A 20,912-nucleotide genomic window follows, 5' to 3' on the forward strand; every position below is an offset into this window, starting at 1 on the left:
GGACAGCAGCACCAGGAATAGTGCCTGAGAGAACCTGGGCCTGGCTCAGTTCAGCAACCACCCCCCTTCACCTTCCTCCCCAGTCTCCATCCTCTCCTCAATCCACCATGGAAACAAACAAAAGTAGCATGGTGAGGGGCATGTCATTTTAATGATGTAGATCTTTGGTGTTTCCCTCATTAGCAGTCAGACTATCCCCTCTCCTCCCACCACAATGTTTCTATCATGAGTTACAAACAGAAAAGAAATCGCATTTTCATACTAAAAACAAAATAGGCAGAGCTTTGATTTCTCCACTAAAGTACACATACAGTTCAAGATTCCACATGCAACACCTTAAATCACAGACTAAGACCTCACATTCTGCCCTGGAGTCTCATCCCCTCCTCCAGCCTTGGGCTGGCTTTGGCCTAGGCTCAGGTAATACTGATAACCACAGGCACTGCTCTGAGGGCCTGGTGGGTGGGGAGAGGAGGTTGGTGGACAAGCCCCGGGAGCTGGTCAGCCTACACGCCAATACTCCCCACTCCTGAGTGAGGACCTGCCTACCATCCCTTGCCCCTACCCTCTATTAGGCAAACAGGCTGCTCCCTTCACTCCATGGCTGTCCCCCATAGGTAAGTGCAGGAAATCCTTGTCTTCAGCAATTTGGGAGCCTGGCCAGACCTCTGACTGTAGTCTTTGTGGGATAAGATTATAAAGAGAGGCTGATGCTCTGGAAGGCTCAGAGATAGAGATGGTTTCTGGGGGTAGGGCCTCTCCTCCTGCTCTTGGGCTCCTAGTAGCTCAAGAAACAGGTGGACAGAGCAAAGCTGCCCCACTGGCCACTGTTCAGGATGGTTTGGCCCAGATCTGGAAGACTATTGAGCTTCTGGGGCTCTCTGCCCAGAGCTCAGTCCCTTGAGCCATGTTTCTAGGAGAAAGGGTATTCCTGGGAGGGATACCCACTTCCTCCTCCACTCACACTGAGCAGAGAGCAGTGAGGCTCCCTGGGATCCAGATCCTGGAAAGTTCTAGTTCCTTGAGGCAAGCTTTGCCCATTCAACTGCCTCATGCTTGCTGCCTCTGACTTTGAGCCCCCACCCTCTTGCTCCTGTTCCCTGATGCAGCCCACAGCTCTTACGCGTGTACAGTTCCCAGTCAGCTGGGAGGTTTGGTTTCTGCTCAGCGGTCTGAGGGGAGGCACCAGGGCACACGTTGTCTCTACCTGTTCCGTGGCTCCCCATTGGGGCCTGCGGCTTCAGACCTGTTGCTGCCACTACCATCAGAAAGGTGATCGTTATTGGTCAGTTCGCAGTGCAGGGTTGGTCCTTCAGTGCTGGGAAGGGGGACAGGAGTAGGAACAGGGGAGGATGAGGGCAGAGCTGGCTGTGGTGGCTCTGGCCCATGCGTGCCAGGCTGGTCCCAGGGGGCTGTCTGGGGGCTTAGGCATCGCTCTGTCAGCTGCCCAGGTTCCGGGAACAGTCCCTGAGAGGTGGAGGGCTGGGGTGAGGAGGCACGGATGGCACCAGGTTCAGTGCCCGTCTGGGAGCTGCGGTGAATGCGGTGGCTGACAATGATGTTGTTGCCGAAGCCTCCCATGGAGGCCATGGTGGTGCTCTGCTCCCGCTGCACCACAGCCGTCATGCCCCCTTCTGCCATGAGCCGCTGGATCCTGCTGAGGGCATCTTCTCCACCTGCACCATACTCTGAGCCCTCACCTGGAAGGGACAAAGCCGAAGAGAGGGAATTAGCTGCTGGCCTGGACTCTGATCAGGAAGGCAGCTGCTAGTAGGAGCTAGGGTATTCTAGGCTAAAAGCAAAAGCAAAAAGAGTACAACTTCCTCATTTTGAGAATCAGAGGCTTGAAAGCTAGACAAAACTCCCCAGATGACCATGATTTATACTTTTGGTTTACTGGTGGGGAAACTGAGGCCTAGGATGGCATGAGGTGGCCAACGCTACACAGCCAGTTAAGAGGCAAGGCTGGGCCAGAAGGCAAGTGTTTCACTTTAACACTTTCAGCCCCAGTGGCAGCCTAGTCACTAAATGAAGGAAGGTGGCTGAGGTGGACCCAGGAGGCTTGCTTTGTCTGCCCTCCACCTGTCTTGGGTCACTGACAAATCTAGCCCAGGAGATAGGGTGCGCTGTGTGGTCTCTGGAAAGAGAAGGCACCCTCCAGGGTATGGTCCAAAGGCAAACGGTCTGCTCTGCCTCATTTCAAAGCTGTGCTATCTTTCCTCAGTGTTGTTCTGTTTATGTTACTTCCTAAGAGCCCAAGAGGGAGAATGGATTTTTAACTGTACTCGAGAAGGCATTCTGCCTCCTCTCTTCCCCAGTCACCCACCAGCTTTCCCAAGTTATTTTCCACATACTGTTCTCCTGAGCTGTATGACTGATGCCCGCAACTTTCCCTAGAGACGGCCAACTGCCCAGGCCTGAGGCTTCACCTGCATCTCCAGAAGGCAAGAAGGTTCTCTTCCCCCCACAAAGGGATGGGCTTTCCCTTGTGTGGAGCAGATGAGACTTTGGCTCAAATCTCAGTTCTGTCAATCACGAGCTGTGTGACCCTGGACAAATCCTTTAACATCCACATCCCTCAGTTTCCTGACTTTTAAGAGGGATGAAAACATCCAGCTTGCATAGTGGTGGGCAGAGGAAATGAGACCATGCTCAGCAAGTGCCTGGTACACAGCAGGTACTCTGTCAGTGGAGGCTGTAGCAATTAAGCAGGGGTCTGCCAGTGCAGCTCTGTCCTGAGGGACTTTTGCAGCTTCTGTTCAGTTCTCAGTAGGCTGATAAGCAGCCCAAGCCATGTAGGCAACTATGACCAAGGCTCCCAGGCCACCAGGGTTGCCCCTACTGAACTATCCACTTGTTTCCTTTGGCTACTTGCTAGCCAGTTTGGGATCTTGCAGATATGGGGGGGTGGTTATGATGAGGTTATTTTAAAAAATTTTTTTGGGGGTACTTGTTGTCAACAGATGTTTTTGCAAACTTTCTTTGCTCCCTCCCTGTCTAGTCCCTTTCCTCTGCTTGCCTTTTCAGAGCTGGGTTTCCAGCCAGCCAGTTTTACAGATTAGTGGTACCTAAGACCCTGTTAGATCTCTCCCTCCCGGTTAGTGCTTGGCAGTCCCTCAGGCTAATATTTCTTCCTCCAGGTCTTAGTGAGACATTTCTCCTTGGCACTGAGCAGTGAGCAGTCCACCTGGGATTTCACTTACATTCAGTTTCTACATCTCCTGGTAGACTCTGCCCATCCACCTCCCACCCCTCAAGGAGGCTGTGCTTACACTTCCCTCTCAGACAGGCTCAGTGCCAACTGGTAACCAGGGCAGAAGGTAAGAGAACCTGAAGGGCTCGCCCAGTACTTCTCTGAGGGGAAAAGCCTTTGAGCAGTAGGGCAGAGGGTAAGAGCAAAGGCTGACATAGGACCCTGGTGCCAGCACAGCTTTAACCCTGTAAGCCAAGTCTGCCTGGGAAGGTCCATGGGACCTCCTTTGCTCACTGCCACCCCCACTGCTTTCCAAGAACCCTATGCATGGAGGGCCTGCCCAGCCCGGTCTGGGATATGCAGTGGGCTGGCCCAAGGCCTGCCGGCATTGGAGCTCACTGTGCTGGGCTCCGTGCCTGGTGAACTATCAGCTCTTCTCATGGAGATCACTTCCTGGGGCAGGACAGGGCTGCCCTGGGGCCCTACGGGAGCTGCCTCTGTCAGGCTCTCAGAGAGGCCCCATCACTGGCACCTGGGTCTGAGACCTCCTGTTCTTTCCCACTGCACCTGTGGCTCTGGTCCTGGCCACCTCTCACCATGACTATGGCCATATTTCCTGACTGGTCTTGCTTCTCTCTTCCCCTTCTACCCAGCCTCTGTGCTGCTGCTATCACCATCTTAACTAAGCTCTGGTTCACTGAGTTGTGGTTAGAATCATAATCTGGTCAAAGCCCAGCAGCTCCAAGAGGCCCTCAAACTAGTCAAGTCCCTTTGGTTTAAGGGCCCTCTAGTCAAGTCCCAGCCACTTCCTCACCACCCCCTCTTCTTGCACCAAATGGTCTCAAGTGATGCTGACTCCGTACTGCAGTGTATTGCCTGACCCCTGCCCGCACGTACTGGGACACTCAAGGATTCGCTGCCTACCGTGCATCCATCCGCCCAGCATCTCATGTCTCAAGTATGCTTATTTTCAGAGGCCGATGAAAGCACCTCTGCTCTCACCAGCCTTCTGTGTGCCCCGGCTGGAAGGAGCTGCTCCTTCTCTGAGCCCTCACCGTGCCCACATCCCATGTGGAAGTTACCTGTGGCTGTGGCAACTCCTTTCTGGGCTGTAAGTTCCTGAAAGACTCAGAGTAAGTTTTATTCATCTTTGGGTCTAGTGTCTAACACATGGTCTTGTACTCGGTGTCTATTTGTCAAATGAATGTGTGGGTGAATAGACAGGCTCCCAGGCTGCTTACTGGCACTCCCAATTTAAGGTAGCTTCTGAAAACTGGTCACATGTTACCCCTATGCTGTGAGAGAAGCAGATATATGTTTGTTTCCTTTTGTACCTGCTTTCTGAGGGAAGATATGTGGCTTAATCTCTGAATCTGATTCTCTCTGCAATACCTTTGGACTCATGGTGCCTAATATAATACCAAACATAAAGTAACTGCTCAAAAAAAACTGGAAGAATTAAAAAGGTTCACACAAATGGTTTCCTCAGGACTAGGTGCAGATAGCTTCAGCCTAGAGAGCTGTGAGCTGTGTTTCTCTCATGGGAACTCTAAGCCAAGATGAAGAGCCACCAAAGCAGGCGACACACTTTACAGGAGGAAAGCACCCTGAGGCCCGAGGGAAATGGAAGCCGTAGCCAGAGATCCAAGCTATTAGCCCCAGGAGCACGGTGGCCAGAGGGGTTTATTCTTCTGACCTTTTCTCTATAGCAAAGGCATTTCTTTCTGTCTTTGAAAATGGGAAATGGATTTAGCATTGATAGATCTTTACCCTGGCAAGTTCTAAGGTATATTCTGGATGCAGAAGCCACAGTGGCATCAGCAGCTTCCCACGATGCCCATACCACACTGACTTCTGGGGGTTCCACTGCCCAGAAGAGGAAAGCCAGGCTGCATCAGAGGAGGAGCCGCCCTTCAGGCCCGGGAGTGCAGCACACTGGTCTTCCAGCCCCTCCTCTTTCATATTTTCTTTGCCCTGGCCCACCCGGCTGCTGCAGCTGGTCTACCTGTTTGTCTTCACCAGACAAGAGAGGCCAGGCAACTTTTCCCAGTGGTCAGAGACAGAGCTGTGGGATCCCTGAACAGCGTAGCACAGCCAAGCTCACGGACAGGCCCTACCCTCTACTCCGTTCACTCATTCTCCACACTTCCAGAGTGCCTACTGTACACCAGGCAGGCACTGTGTCAGCACTGAACACAAACATTGAGGCAGGGAAACTTTAAAGCTGGACAAGCAAGAAGACTAATCTTGCTTGAACTTCCCCTGCAGAGGGCTCTTCTTGGAAGTCTGAGAAAGAGCTGATGAATGATTTTAATCAGATTTTTATAAACAAGAAAATGAGGAGTAGCCTGGGAACCCTTCGATGCAAGCTGATGGGAAACGGCCAAGGGAGGGGCCACCACAGAAGAGTAATGACCACAAGCAGAGCTGCTTTGCCCACTAATAAATTGGGGCCCCCAATGTGAGGGGTATGCAGGTGGTATCACCACTGGTTCACCTTCTAGCTCAGTCCAGAAGTGTGATCAACTTGAGCAGGGCTTTCCTCTGCATGCTCACACAGAGGTGGCCAGAAATCTGCTAACACAGGTGTCGGGTGGTGCTGTGTGGGACTGCTGTGTTGCCTGCTGCATGGGGAAGGTGGGCCACAGAGGAAGTCTGAGCCCAGGGAGACTCTTGATTCCTGATCCCTCTGCCCCACTACCAGAGCAGCAGGAGTGGCTAGTCTTCAGTTGGGTGGGCACCTCAAAACAAGGCTCCTGGCCCCAGGAGAAACAAGGCTGGCCAGTGACTCGCATCTGTCAATTCCCCACCTCTCCCCTCAACCCACATGTCCTCTCTCCTTACTGCCTTGTATGTGTGGGGCTTTCTGAAGGGATCACGACACAGAAAAGCTGGAGGTCCAGGGCTCTAGGCAAAGCTCATGGGGCCCCAGACACATGCCGTGAGCTGTCTGGGATGACTTTGGAAAGGCTCTAGCTCCCCACCACTGCTCTGCTGAAAAGCACATCTGTCCTTCACCACCTTCTCTCTTTTGTGGGCAGGAAACAGGTAGAGAATGAGGTTCTGGCCTCTTGAAACTGGGTAAGAGTCTCCTGCCAGCCCTTCACTCCCATCCCCAAACAGGAAGAAAGGAACTTGTAATTGACTTGAGGTCAGAAATGGGCTGATGTTTATCAAGAAAAAAGTAGAGGATTCTTTGGGAGGCTGCCCTTCTTCTCAAGCTGGCAGCTTCTGGTCCCAGAGCCCCTGCTGCACTCCCAACCCAGGTACCTCTAACCTGCCCTCCCTGCTCATCCAGCCCCAGTTCTCACCATGTGCTGGCCCCACCACCAGCAGAACCTGCCAGTGGGCCTCTGTGCAGAGTGTGATGTTTCTGACCTTGGTGCCTTTGCAGTCTACCATGAGCCTCCCCCTTACCCCCAATCCCACTGGGCCTGCCTAACTGCTACTCATCCTTGAAGGCTCAGCTCAGGGTCACCTCCTCCCCCAAGCTGGGCATGGCCCCTCCTTTATGCTCCTGAGACCCTTATCTCACTAAATATTTATCTGCCTCCTTTTCTCGATTTCAAGTTCCTTGGTGAAGGACCAAAGACTATTTGTCTTTGCAGCACCAGTGGCTGATATGTGGTAGATAATCAGTAAATGGCTGTGAGATAAAATCAGAGGGAGCTCCCTAAGACTAAGTCTTTGGTCCAGGGATGGCCAGAGGAGCCTTCAACTCTGTCCTCCTCTAAGTCCCAAAGCTACAACTGGCTGCTCAGGCCAGCACTGCCAGTTGCTTACATCCACACAAAGAGGTTTTCACTAAGCAAAGCATCACAGGCCTCAGATGTAGGGAGGTGGCCTGAGCCACAGACCAAAAAGGAACTTTAAAAAATTTCAGTGCATGGCAGCAAAAGGGACAGTGCCCCATGAGAGGACTGTAGCTTAGAAAGCTGTTCTGGGGTGATAAACATCAATTTGTTACTTTTTGCCTTATACACACCACAACTTGTCCTCCTATGGGCTTTTTTAAGAAAATGGCTCAGCACAGATCTAGAAAATACTTGTCTGTTTGGAGGCTGCCTTGCTTGGAGTCTAGACCAGTAAGGGGGCTGAGGTAGGTGGTACAGAGAATGTCTGAGTGAGAACAGCCTGTTTAACACAGCTGCTGACTGACTCTAAAGTGGCTCAGCTATACTGCTGGAAAGTGCTAATTGGTTCTTAGAAGTGTGAGGCCAGCACAGAGAGCCAGGGCTGAAGCTGGCTGAGCCACACCTGAAATAGGTGAGAGGAAGGGGTGTGCCAGTCCGCAGCCGAAATGCAATGAGCCATGGTGTAACAGGAACATGGGAGGGCCTCATCTGTGGCAGTCCCAGATCTGCCACACTACAAGGGGACAACAAGCTCCATGAGGTGGTCTTGGAAGCCTGAGGCCTGGGGTGAATGTCACTGCAACAAAAGCCTGCAGCCAAGTCTCTATTGTAGTCCTTTCCATCTACGTTACTGTCTGTGCTCTGACTCTGGAAGGACAGCTGGGTCCTCCAAGTTTAAAAGGAGGAGGAGGTCAGGCTACGTGGTGGGTGCTTAGAAAAGCTGTAAGGGAAGCATGGCTTGCTGGAAACTGATGCAGATCAGGGAAATGATGTCCCTGCCTGGGGAGGCTCTAGGCTCTAAATGCCACCAGATGGGCATGCCCAAGCAGGTGAGAAGGTGCTCATTCTGGCTGCGGACTGGCACTCTCTCAGCACTACCTGTCTATGTGGAAGAGCCATGAGCCTTGCGGGAGGGTGAGGATGATCCCAACTGTCCACCCTGTCATATTTCCTCTCTATCATTACATGGCTCTTACCTTCCCCAGGACCCGAAGCTGCTGTCCCTGGCTCCTGTATCTCCCGCTCCGTCTGTGTCTCAGCATTCTGCAACTGAAGGGCCAAAGTCTGGGTGCCCTGAGATATCACAGAGGTGGTGGGGTTCCGGGGCTGCAGCCCAATTGCATTCATCAGACCCATGTCTCTGTCTGTCCTCCATGAGGCTCTGCTAGTTCTAGGAAGAGAAAGGCAGCTGAAGTCAGGCAAGACTTGGGACAGTGCTCCTCACAGAGCTCCACTGGCAATGACAGATAACTCATCTGTGTCCATTCTCCTTCATATAAGCCCATACAGAGCGACAATGAAAGTAGGCTGCAGAACCATCTAATTTGGCAAACCCAGCTGGTTCAGTCACTCCCTTAAACATTGAGCGTCTTTTCTGGGAAGGTAGAGATGGCCTTTTTTTAAAAAACCTGATTTGGATTCAGGAAGCCACTAGCTGAGATCTATGGGACAAAGGGTAAGCAGCAGAAGGACCGTTCCTCTCTTTAACTTTTCCTTCCTTCCAGTGATATGCTGACAAGACTCCAGTTTAAATTCTCAGATTTCTACGTGAGCTCCACTTTGGAAGAAAAGCACCAAGATTCCTTTTTTTTTTAACCAAGATTCTTATGAGGCTGTTCTGGGATCCTCCTCTGGGCATCTGAAAACAGATTCTGGAAGGTAGGGAGCACAAGCTGCCCTACAAGCAAGGCCCAGGCACTGCCCATGGGACAGCTAGAGTTGGCAGCAGAGGGAGCCCAGGACTTTCAGGATGGTCACAGCCACTCATATTTTGAGCTGCTTCTGGGACTATTCTCCCAGCTATGTCCTGTAATTCCTCCAGGAAGCAGCAAATGCTTTGGGTATATCACTGACCCAGCACTTCTTTTTCTCAAAATGTTTCAGTCCTCGTTAATGAATTAAGCAGTACCAGGTTTCTCCTGAGTGGTCCCTGGGGAGGGTTACCCCTGGGCTCTCAGCAGCTTGGTCCCTGAGGCCATGATCCTCTAGGAGACTGTCCACAGACTCTCCATGGGCTGTGAACACCCTTCCTAGGGGCAGCAACCCTCTCCAGTGCCCTGTCTTGTCTCCTCAGCCCAGTGTGCCCAGACGCCATGGCCAGGATGGGAGAGGGTCAGAGGGTTCTAGCTTATTCTAAATCAAGACTCTGACAGCAGAGGTCTTGTCCTTTTTCTTAGCCACAGAACACTTTTCTTGAATGAAACTGTGAGCAAAAGCTCGGTGCATGCAGCAGATTAAAGAGGAGCTGCTCTGGTTGAGAAGGGATACCCACAGAGCTCTGGACCACACTCTGAGGTCACTGCTCAAGAGCTGTCAAAAGCAAGGGGCAGGGACAAGCTTCCAGGCTGCTGTACTCCTCCCTCCCACAGACTCACCCAGGTCTTTCACTGCTCCTGCTGCTGGAGTGGACAGTGAAGACAGTCTCATTCAGCTGGTCCCAGTAGTACTCCACACCAGAATTTAAGGCCCTGCAAATCAGTTGGAAAGGGTAGAAGAGAAGAGGTAGAAGGCATTAGAAAGGGAATAGCCAGAACTCCTTACAATTCCTGCCTAGGCTTTGTGGACTGTGGCCTGGCAGCCTCTTTCCTAGTGCTGAGCCGAGCCTAGGACAAGAGGTACTCCTTTCTCAGGATGCTCAGTCCTACAGCCATGCAGATGAATCTCCAACAGCCCAAGGCCTTCAGTGATGGTTATATCCTCTTCCTTTCCCCAAGACAATGCCTAACCAGCAGCTCCTCGAGGCTCCTCGAGACTAAGAGATAGCTAAATGATAGCCATGCCATTTGCAGGCAGTGAATTCTTAATGTTCTTCAGACAGAGAGGAGCTAAGATGGCAAATGAGAGGCTGGAGAGGCCCTGGAGAGACATGGATAGCCCTACCTAAAGGGTGTGCTTAGTGCTTAGAAACAGGGCAGGCTCTTGCCATGGGCTCTTCCCTGCTGTCTGGGCTTTTAAAGATTCCTCCCTGGAAGAAGACAAGTAGTGACTCTACAGCATCTTACTACACAGATGGACAGTGACTGTAATGGGGTATGTGGTGGGGACTCGATAATGGGGGTAATCTAGTAACCACAATGTTGCTCATGTAATTGTATATTAATGATACCAAAAACAAAACAAAACAAAACAAACTTTCCTTTTCAAAAAAATAAAAAAGATTCCTCCCTGGAAAAGGTAGTCCCTAGCACCAGTCACCGTAGTCGAGCATAGGGTGCTGGTGGTGAAGGGGTGGGCAGGAGTTGGAAAAGAGATATCTGAGCCTTTTGATTAGACTCTAATGCATAGAGATCATAAAAGATACTCAAAATGGCCAGCTCTGCTCCTACATGGGACAGAGCATCCAATGTGTACTTGAAGAGCTCTGCTAAGAACTGAACTGTGTCCCCGCAAGCCCTGTCCCTCAATTCCACTATATCTGGAGAAAAGGTCTTTAGGACATAATTAAGGCTAGATGATGTCATAAGATTGGGACCCTAATCCAACAGGACTGTGGCCTTATGAGAAGAGGAAGACGGCTCTTTCTCTTTCTCTCCACCATGTAGGACAGGGAGGTGACCGTCTGCAAGCCAAGGAGAGAGTCCTCACGAGCACCCAGCCCTGCGGGCACCTGACCTCAAGACTTCTGGCCTCCAGAACTGTGAGAGAGTAATTTCTGTTGATTAAAGCACCCAATCTCTAGCATTCTGTATAGCAGCCTTGGTAGACTAAGACAAGTTCCAGTGAAAGTCAGCTTTTTAACCTAGAGGCCTAGGTCATCCTCCTTTAATGACAGAACTTCTTTAATAAAAAACAAATGAATCAAAGTTAGTGGGTGTGAGGATTAGCCGGGAAAAGATGGGTTCTGGGGGTAGTGATATAAGGTGGTTCCCTCCTAAAGAGGAGGATTAACTAGGACAGGGACCTATAGGGCTTGGATGATGAGGGACTGTGTGCCAGGAGGCTGTGCTACTGAGGGTGAAAGGACACAGGCCTGGGCACTGAGGCCCCTGACCTGTCTTGAAAGGGTCACTCAATTCTGGGGATTAGGCCTCACCTGAGGACATACTGGTGTCTTTGAAGGGAAAGAGCTACAGCCAAAGAAAAGCACTTTTCCTTTCTGAGCTCTGTACTAACATCCACCATGGCTCTTCTCAGAGGGCCTGTGGGGCAGTGAATTTAGTGCGATCTTCTTCAGACCATCCCTTTAAAAAATATCTCCTTCCTCTTCTGAACTCTTGGCCATTTTTGTGGGATTTTCTGAACAACAGGGGCACTGGAGGGTAAAGGTGAGACAAGAGGACCTCACAGTTGGGAAGAGGAAATGGCCAGCAGTCAACAGCAGAGGCCTCCAAAAACAAAGCCATCATTGCCATTTTTGATGAGCGAATCCTGGCTGTATGAGGCACCACTTGAGGCTGGCTGCCAGGGAGCCTCTGATTTATAAACTTGTCAAGATTTATTGACAGGTGGCAATACTATGCAGGTCCTTGCCAAATCCTTCCTCTGTAATTCTTACTAGCCAGGGCTGTTGAGTGACAACAAACTGTTCACACCAAGCCAGGTACTGCACGCCAGGAAACTTCCTTCTTATCTCAGTAAAGAGGCCACCTGAAGGCCCACTCTGAGCTGGGACTGTCACTGTGATGCTGATGGTCAGAAGACCCTTTAAATACTTACCTTCTGGCAGCAAGCATCATCAGCTTAGAGCTGTGAACTCTGGCCATTTAGTGACAGGACCTACTACCAATTGGAACAAGGGCAATGGAGACTCTATCAGATATGCTCTCCTTTCCAACCCCAATCCTTTCTGTTCCCCACCAAAAGGTCTCACTCCAGTCCTGATTTGTTCCATTTTCTGTGGTCAGAGCAGCTTGACTAGGATGAGCTCATAGACTTGAAAATTTGGTTGAAATTGTAGGCACTGCACTGAGGACCAGGTTGAAAGACATCCCTCTGGCTACTCAAACTCGCAGCCTTCAATACCCAGTATCACTTATTTCTATCTATAAGCTAAAGAATGGTCCCAACCATCTCTTGCCTCCTTGCATATTATGAGGATGAATGAGTCACTGTTTGCTCTCGTGGAAGCTAAGTAAATACACAAAGGGATGAGGAAGAATGGGGACACCAATCAGGGCCAGCTTTTCAAATGGACTTCCACTTAACACCTGGCTTCCACACCATCTGTAAACTGTGCTTCTGGGTTTGACACAATTATTCCCTCACAGCTGGGACCTTCCAGGTTCCTTGAACACAGATAGGTGCCAGACTGATTTCCTGGAGTGACAACACTCACAGACCTATGGCTCTGAACTCCCCAACTTCTAGGAAATATTCCATTTGAGAACATTCTTCTTTCATCTGTCACTTACATGGCTAGACTTGGACCACATGGCTGCCTCTTTGGGAACGACTGTTTCCAAGAAGACTGGTGTTTACCTCCACCATCTCTGTGACATGGGGAAGAGTTGGCACCTGGTGTGGGGCAGCCTGAAACAAGCAGCCTCTGTGGCGCCCCTTTTGACTCAGAGAGGCATGCCCTTCCCCTTGCTGATTAATGATGCTTGATTCTGATCACTGTTTACAGTGGTAACTCCCTCGTGGGACAGAGCCAGGGCATTGCCAGGAGTCCCACACTCAGCCAAGGGGCCAGATGACCCACAGTCCCAGCCTACTACTTTTTTCTGACACGAGTACCTCAATTCTGTCTTCTGAGCTAACTCTGAGAAGCAGTGGTCTTCCCAGCAACACCTCCCCCCCATTTGTAGGGCTGATCTATGAAGCCGGAAGTGAGCAAGCACACCCTCATATCAATCTGGTACTTTGCACTCACTGTGGTTATCAGTGGGGGTGTTGGTTCAGTTGGCAGTCAGCCTGCGATACAGCAGCAGCAGCTCGGGAGGAGTGCTGGGTAGGGGAGCAAAGCAAAGGAGAAAGCACCTAACTGCTACCTTGGTAATCAGCCACTGTAATAGGTTTAGAGAGGGGCTGAAGAGGCAGTTCATCTCACCTGTCCTAAGAATTATTTTTCGTGGAGAGGTGAAGTGGTTATCTAGGCCCTCCTTCCCTCCCTCCCTCCCTTCCTTCCTTCCTTCCTTCTTGGGTTCTGTGCTTCTGCTCCTGTTTTGTTCCTTCAGTTTTTCTTTGTTCTTATACTCCACATATGAGTGAAATCATTTGGTACTTGTCTTTCTCCGCCTGGCTTACTTCAATGAGCATAATATCCTCTAGCTCCATCCATGTTGTTGCAAATGGTAGGATTTGTTTGTTTTCTTCTTATAGCTGAATAATATTCCATTGTGTATATGTACCACCTCTTCTTTATTCATTCATCTACTGATGGACACTTAGGTTGCTTCCTTTTCTTGGCTATTGTAAATAGTGCTGCGATAAACATAGGGGTGCATCTGTCTTTTTCAAACTGGGCTCCTGCATTCTTAGGGTAAATTCCTAGAAGTGGGATTTCTGGGTCAAATAGTATTTGTTTTTTGAGCTTTTTGAGGAACCTCCATACTGCTTTCCACAATGGTTGAACTAGTTTACATTCCCACCAGCAGTGTAGGAGGGTTTCCCTTTCTCCACAACCTCTCCAACATTTGTTGTTGTTTGTCTTTTGGATGGTGGTGATCCTTACTGGTGTGAGGTGATATCTCATTGTGGTTTTAATTTGCATTTCTCTGATGACAAGCGATGTGGAGCATCTTTTCATGTGTCTGTTGGCCATCTGAATTTCTTTTTTGGAGAACTGTCTGTTCAGCTCCTCTGCCCATTTTTTAATTGGATATTGATCGCTTTTTGTTTGTTGAGGTGCATGAGCTCTTTACATATTTTGGATGTCAACCTTTAATCGGATCTGTCATTTATGAATGTATTTTCCCATACTGTAGTATGTCTTTTCTACTACTGATGGTGTCCTTTGCTGTACATAAGCTTTTCAGCTTGATATAGTCCCACTTGTTCATTTTTGCTTTTGTTTCCCTTGCCTGGGGAGATATGTTCATGAAGAAGTCGCCCATGTTTATGTCCAAGAGATTTTTATGGAGGCGGAGCCAAGATGGCGGCATAAGTAGAGCAGTGGAAATCTCCACTCAAAACCACATATATTTTTGAAAATACAACAAAGACAACTCTTCCAAAAAAGGAGACCAGAAGACACAGGACAACATCCAGGCCACATCCACACCTGCGAGAACCCAGCGCCTTGCGAGGGGGGTAAGATACAAACCCCGGCCCGGCGGGACCCGAGCGCCCCACACCCCAGCTCTGGGCAGGGGCAGAGGAGTCAGAGCGGGGAGGGCGAGGGAGCCCAGGACTGCTAAATAGCCAGCCCTAGCCATCCGCACCAGAGCGCAGACAGTGCATGCGTGGGGTCCTGGATACTAGGGAAAGAGGACAGTAAGACCTGTGAGCGGGACCCCACAGCCAGCACCCTGGGGACAAAGAAAAGCTAGTGCTTTTTGGAAGTCTTAAAGGGACAGGGATCCCACAGCTGGACAGAAGCATCCTGGGACACTTAGTCCAGCAACAGGGAACTACGGGCACCCTAAACCCCTGGACAGCTGGGCAGCTCAGAGGCCCCTCTCGGAGATAAACAGCCTCCTGGCCGTCCCCCTTCCAACCCAGCTCCACCATATCGGGGCACCAGCCCGAGGCAGGTCACGCCTACTGCAACAGCGGAGATAAACTCCATAGCAGCCAGGAAAGAATCAGAAGCCACGTCTGCGTGCAGCTGCCCAGCACAAGTCACTAGAGGTCGCTGTTCTCCCAGGAGAGGAAGGCCACAAACCAACAAGAAGGGAAGTTCTTCCAGCCGTCAATCGTGCCAGCTCTGCAAACTATCTCTATCGCCATGAAAAGGCAAAATTTGAGGCAGAAAAAGATTACAGAGACAATGCCTGAGAAGGAGACAGACCTAACCAGTCTTCCTGAGAAAGAATTCAAAATAAAAATCATAAACATGCTGACAGAGATGCAGAGAAATATACAAGAGCTAAGGGATGAAGTCCAGAGGGAGATTACTGACATCCAGAAGGAGATTACAGAAGTGAAACAAACTCTGGAAGGATTTATAATCAGAATGGATAAGATGCAAGAGGCCATTGATGGAATAGAAACCAGAGAACAGGAATGCATAGAAGCTGACACAGAGAGATAAAAGGATCTCCAGGAATGAAACAATATTAAGAGAATTGTGTGACCAATCCAAAAGGAACAATATCCGTATTACAGGGGTACTACAAGAAGAAGAGAGAAAAGGGGAGAGAAAGTGTCTTTGAAAAATAATTGCTGAAAACTTCCCCAAACTGGGGGAGGAAATAATCGAATAGACCACGGAAATACACAGAACTCCCAACAGAAAGGACCAAAGGAGGACAACACCAAGACACATAATAATTAAAATGGCAAAGATCAAGGACAAGGACAGAGTTTTGAAGGCAGCTAGAGAGAAAATAGTCACCTATAAAGGAAAACCCATCAGGCTATCATCAGACTTCTCAACAGAAAACTTACAGGCCAGAAGAGAATGGCATGATATATTTAATGCAATCAAACAGAAGGGCCGTGAACCAAGGATACTATATCCAGCACGATTATCATTTAAATATGAAGGAGGGATTAAACAATTCCCACACAAGCTAAAGTTGAGGGAATTTGCATCCCACAAACCACCTCTACAGGGTATTCTGGAGGGACTATTCTAGACGGGAGAACTCCAAAAACTAAACAGATGTCACCACAGAATATAAAATCACAGCAAAGAAAGCAGACCAACCAAATACTAACTAAAGTCAAAAAAAAAATCAATTACCTACTAAAAGCAGTTAAATGAGACATGAAAGAGCACAGAATAAAACAACCAACATATAAAGAATGGAGGAGGAGGAATAAGAGGGGAGAGAAGAAAAGAATCTCCAGACAGTGTATAAAACAGCTCAATAAGTGAGCTAAGTTAGGCAGTAACATACTAAAGAAACTAACCTTGAACCTTTGGTAACCACAAATCTAAAGTCTGCAATGGCAATAATTACATATCTTTCAATAGTCACCCTAAACGAAGATGGACTGAATGCACCAATCAAAAGACACAGAGTAACAGAATGGATAAAAAAGCAAGACCCATCTATATGCTGTTTATAAGAGACTCACCTCAAACCCAAAGACATGCACAGACTAAAAGTCAAGGGATGGAAAAACATATTTCAGGCAAACAACAGAGAGAAGAAAGCAGGTGTTGTAGTACTCGTATCAGAGAAAATAGATTTCAAAATAAAGTAACAAGAAATAAAGAAGGACATTACATAATGACAAAGGGGTCAGACTAACAAGAGGATATAACCATTCTAAATATATATGCTCCCAACACAGGAGCACCAGCATATGTGAAAAAATACTAACAGAACTAAAGGGGGAAGTAGAATGCAATGCATTCATTTTAGGAGACTTCAACCCGCCACTCACCCCAAAGGATAGATCGACCAGACAGAAAATAAGTAAGGACATGGAGACACTGAACAACACACTAGAACAGATGGACCTAATAGACATCTATACAACTCTACATCCAAAAGCAACAGGATATACATTCTTCTCAAGTGCACATGGAACATTCTCCAGAATAGACGACATACTAGCTCACAAAAAGGGCCTCAGTAAATTCCAAAAGATTGAAATTCTACCAATTAACTTTTCAGACCACAAAGGTATAAAACTAGAAATAAATTCTACAAAGAAAGCAAAAAGGCTCACAAACACATGGAGACTTAACAACGTGCTCCTAAATAATCAATGGATCAATGAACAAATTAAAATAGAGATCAAGGAATATATGGAAACAAATGACAACAACAACACAAAGCCCCAACTTCTGTGGGACGCAGTGAAAGCAGTCTTAAGAGGAAAGTATATAGCGATCCAGGCACACTTGAAGAAGGAAGAACAATCCCAAATCAATAGTCTAACATCACAATTATCAAAACTGGTAAAAGAAGAACAAATGAGGCCTAAAGTCAGCAGAAGGAGAGACATAATAAAGATCAGAGAAGAAATAAACAAAATCGAGAAGAATAAAACAATAGAAAAATCAATGAAACCAAGAGCTGGTTCTTTGAGAAAATAAACAAAATAGATAAGCTTCTAGCCCAACTTATTAAGAGAAAAAGAGAATCAACACACATCAACAGAATCAGAAATGAGAAAGGGAAATTCACAATGGACCCCACAGAAATACAAAGAATTATTACAGAATACTACAAAAAACTATATACTAACACGCTGGAAAACCTAATAAAAATGGACAACTTCCTAGAAAAATACAACCTTCCAAGACTGACCAAGGAAGAAACACAAAAACTTAAACAAACCAATTACGAGCAAAGAAATTGAAACGGCAATCAAAAAACCACCGAAGAACAAAACCCCTGGGCCAGATGGATTTACCTCAGAATTTTATCAGACATTCAGAGAAGACATAATACCCACTCTCCTTAAAGTTTTCCAAAAAATAGAAGAGGAGGGAATAGTCCCAAACTCATTCTATGAAGCCAACATCACCCTAATACCAAAACCAGGCAAAGACCCCTCCAAAAAAGAAAACTACAGACCAATATCCCTGATGAATGTAGATGCAAAAATACTCAATAAAATATTAGCAAACAGAATTCAACAGCATATCAAAAGGATCGTACACCATGACCAAGTGGGATTCATCCCAGGGATGCAAGGATGGTACAGCATTCGAAAATCCATCAACATCATCCACCACATCAACAAAAAGAAGGACAAAAACCACATGATCATCTTCATACATGCTGAAAAAGCACTTGACAAAATTCAACATCCATTCATAATAAAAACTCTCAGCAAAATGGGTATAGAGGGCAAGTACCTCAACATAATAAAGGCCATAGATGATAAACCCACAGCCAACATCACACTGAACAGTGAGAAGCTGAAAGCTTTTCCTCTGAGATCAGGAACAAGACAGGGATGCCCACTCTCCCCACTGTTATTTAACATAGTACTGGAGGTCCTAGCCATGGCAATTAGACAAAACAAAGAAATACAAGGAATCCAGATTGGTAAAAAAGAAGTTAAATTGTCACTATTTGCAGATGACATGATATTGTACATGAAAAACCCTAAAGACTCTACTCCAAAACTACTAGAACTGATATCGGAATACAGCAAAGTGGCAGGATACAAAATTAACACACAGAAATCTGTGGCTTTCCTATACACTAACAATGAACCAACAGAAAGAGAAAACAGGAAAACAACTCCATTCACAATTGCATAAAAAAGAATAAAATACCTAGGAATAAACCTAACCAAAGAAGTAAAAGACCTATACCCTGAAAACTACAAGACACTCTTAAGAGAAATTAAAGGGGACACTAACAAGTGGAAACTCATCCCATGCTCTTGGCTAGGAAGAATTAATATCGTCAAAATGGCCATCCTGACCAAAGCAATCTACAGATTTGATGCAATCCCTATCAAATTACCAGCAACATTCTTTAACAAACTGCAACAAATAGTTCAAAAATTCATATGGAAACACCAAAGACCCCAAATAGCCAAAGCAATCCTGAGAAGGAAGAATAAAGTAGGGGGGATCTCACTCCCCAACTTCAAGCTCTACTACAAAGCCATAATAAGCAAGACACTTTGGTACTGGCATAAGAACAGAGCCACATACTAGGGGAAAAGATTAGAGACTCCAGACATTAACCCAAACATATATGGTCAATTAATATTTGATAAAGGAGCCATGGACATACAATGGGGAAATGACAGTCTCTTCAACAGATGGTGCTGGCAAAACTGGACAGCTACTTGTAAAACAATGAAACTGGACCATTGTCTAACCCCATACACAAAAGTCAATTCGAAATGGATCAAAGACCTGAATGTAAGTCATGAAACCATAAAACTCTTAGAAAAAAACCTAGGCAAAAATCTCTTAGACATAAACATGAGTGACCTCTTCTTGAACATATCTCCCCAGGCAAGGGAAACAAAAGCAAAAATGAACAAGTGGGACTATATTAAGCTGTAAAGCTTCTGTACAGCAAAACACACCATCAATAGAAAAAGGTACTCTACATTATGGGAGAATACATTTGTAAATAACAGGTCCGATAAAGGCTTGACATCCAAAATATATAAAGAGCTCACACACTTCAACAAACAAAAAACAAATAATCCAATTAAAAAATGGGCAGAGGAACTGAACAGACAGTTCTCCAAAAAAGAAATTCAGATGGCCAACAGATACATGAGAAGATGCTCCACATTGCTAATTATCAGAGAAATGCAAATTAAAACAACGAGATATCACCTCACACCAGTAAGGATGACCACCATCCAAAAGACAAATGACAACAAATGTTAGAGAGATTGTGGAGAAAAGGAAACCCTCCTACACTGCTGGTGGGAATGTAAATTAGTTCAACCATTGTGGGAAGCAGTATGGAGGTTCCTCAAAATGCTCAAAATAGACTTACCATTTGACCCGGGAATTCCACTCCTAGGAATTTACCCTAAGAATGAAGCACTCCAGTTTGAAAAAGACAGATGCACCCCATGTTTATCGCAGCACTATTTACAATAGCCAAGAATTGGAAGTAACCTAAGTGGCCATCAGTAGATGAATGGATAAAGAAGATGTGGTACATATACACAATGGAATATTATTCAGCCATAAGGAGAAAACAAATCCTAAAATTTGCAACAACATGGATGGAGCTAGAGGGTATTATGCTCAGTGAAATAAGCCAAGCGGAGAAAGACAAATACCAAATGATTTCACTCTTCTGTGGAGTATAAGAACAAAGGAAAAACTGAAGGAACAAAACAGCAGCAGAATCACAGAACCCAAGAATGGACTAACAGGTACCAAAGAGAAAGGGACTGGGGAGGATGGGTGGGTAGGGAAGGATGGGGGGGAATGAAGAAAGGGGATATGATTAGCATGCATAATGTGGGGGGTGGGAGAAAGGGGAGGGCTGTGCAACACAGAGAAGACAAGTAGTGATTCTACAATATTTTGCTATGCTGATGGACAGTGACTCAAATGGGGTTTGTGGGGGGGACTTGGTGTAGGGGAGAGCCTAGTAAACATAATATTCTTCATGTAATTGTAGATCAATAATAACAAAAAAAAGAAAGAAAAGGGGGATTACGCCGATAGGATAAAACTAACTGCAAATCAACGATTAATGCATGCTTTACATATCCTTTATTTTGATCTTTTAAAGGGTGTCAGATGATCAGCAATGGAAGTACATTTTTTGATAATATTCCTTTCTCCTAAAAAAAAAAAAAAAAGCAGTTCCTGTGTGGTGATCTCCAATAGGTTCTTCACAATGGTATAAAGGTCATATCAAAGTGTGGGCAAAGGGTTTGTTTGCATTTATACAGAGGATCAAAGCCTAATTTGGCTACTCAGAAAATGAAGTAAGATACAGTATGAAGAAGAACTTCCAACATCAACATCCTCTGGAAGAGTCATTCCAGAAGATGATCATCAAAAAACTCAACAAAGATCCTGTTGCTGTTGCAGTTGTAGCTGCATTGATCCCACCGGTTCCTGGACTTGCCATTGGAGTGAAGAAGGAGATATCTAAGCTGGCCTGTGCATACAGTAAAACAACAAATTTGACTGGATCTATACTGTCGGAACTCAACCAAGAATTAGGAGAAGTGCAAGTTGTAGTGCTCCAAAATCATGCAACTATAGACTATCTACTGCTAAAAGAACATATGGGATGTGAAAAGTTCCCAGGAATGTGTTGTTTTAATTTGTCTGATTTTTCTCAAACTATTCAAATTCAGTTAGACAATATCCATCATATCATTGATAAGTTTTCACAAATGCCTAGGGT

General features: G+C 46.8%; 1 protein-coding gene across 11 annotated transcripts in view; it reads right to left on the reverse strand.

Annotated features, from left to right (window-relative positions):
* Nucleotides 1–127: 127 nt before the first annotated feature.
* The window catches only part of AMBRA1 (autophagy and beclin 1 regulator 1), a 238,059-nt gene continuing 217,274 nt past the window's right edge, over nt 128–20,912 (reverse strand). For all 11 annotated transcript variants that reach the window (XM_036994095.2, XM_073216497.1, XM_073216498.1 and 8 more), the window contains 3 exons: nt 9,423–9,515; nt 8,025–8,218; nt 128–1,700 (listed from right to left, as the gene is read on the reverse strand). In XM_036994095.2, coding sequence (XP_036849990.1) covers nt 1,204–1,700; nt 8,025–8,218; nt 9,423–9,515 — 784 coding nt within the window. In that variant the 3' untranslated portion in view covers nt 128–1,203. The remainder of the gene's footprint in view (nt 1,701–8,024; nt 8,219–9,422; nt 9,516–20,912) is intronic.

Source organism: Manis javanica, chromosome 11, assembly GCF_040802235.1.
Source record: "Manis javanica isolate MJ-LG chromosome 11, MJ_LKY, whole genome shotgun sequence".
Taxonomy (NCBI): domain Eukaryota; kingdom Metazoa; phylum Chordata; class Mammalia; order Pholidota; family Manidae; genus Manis; species Manis javanica.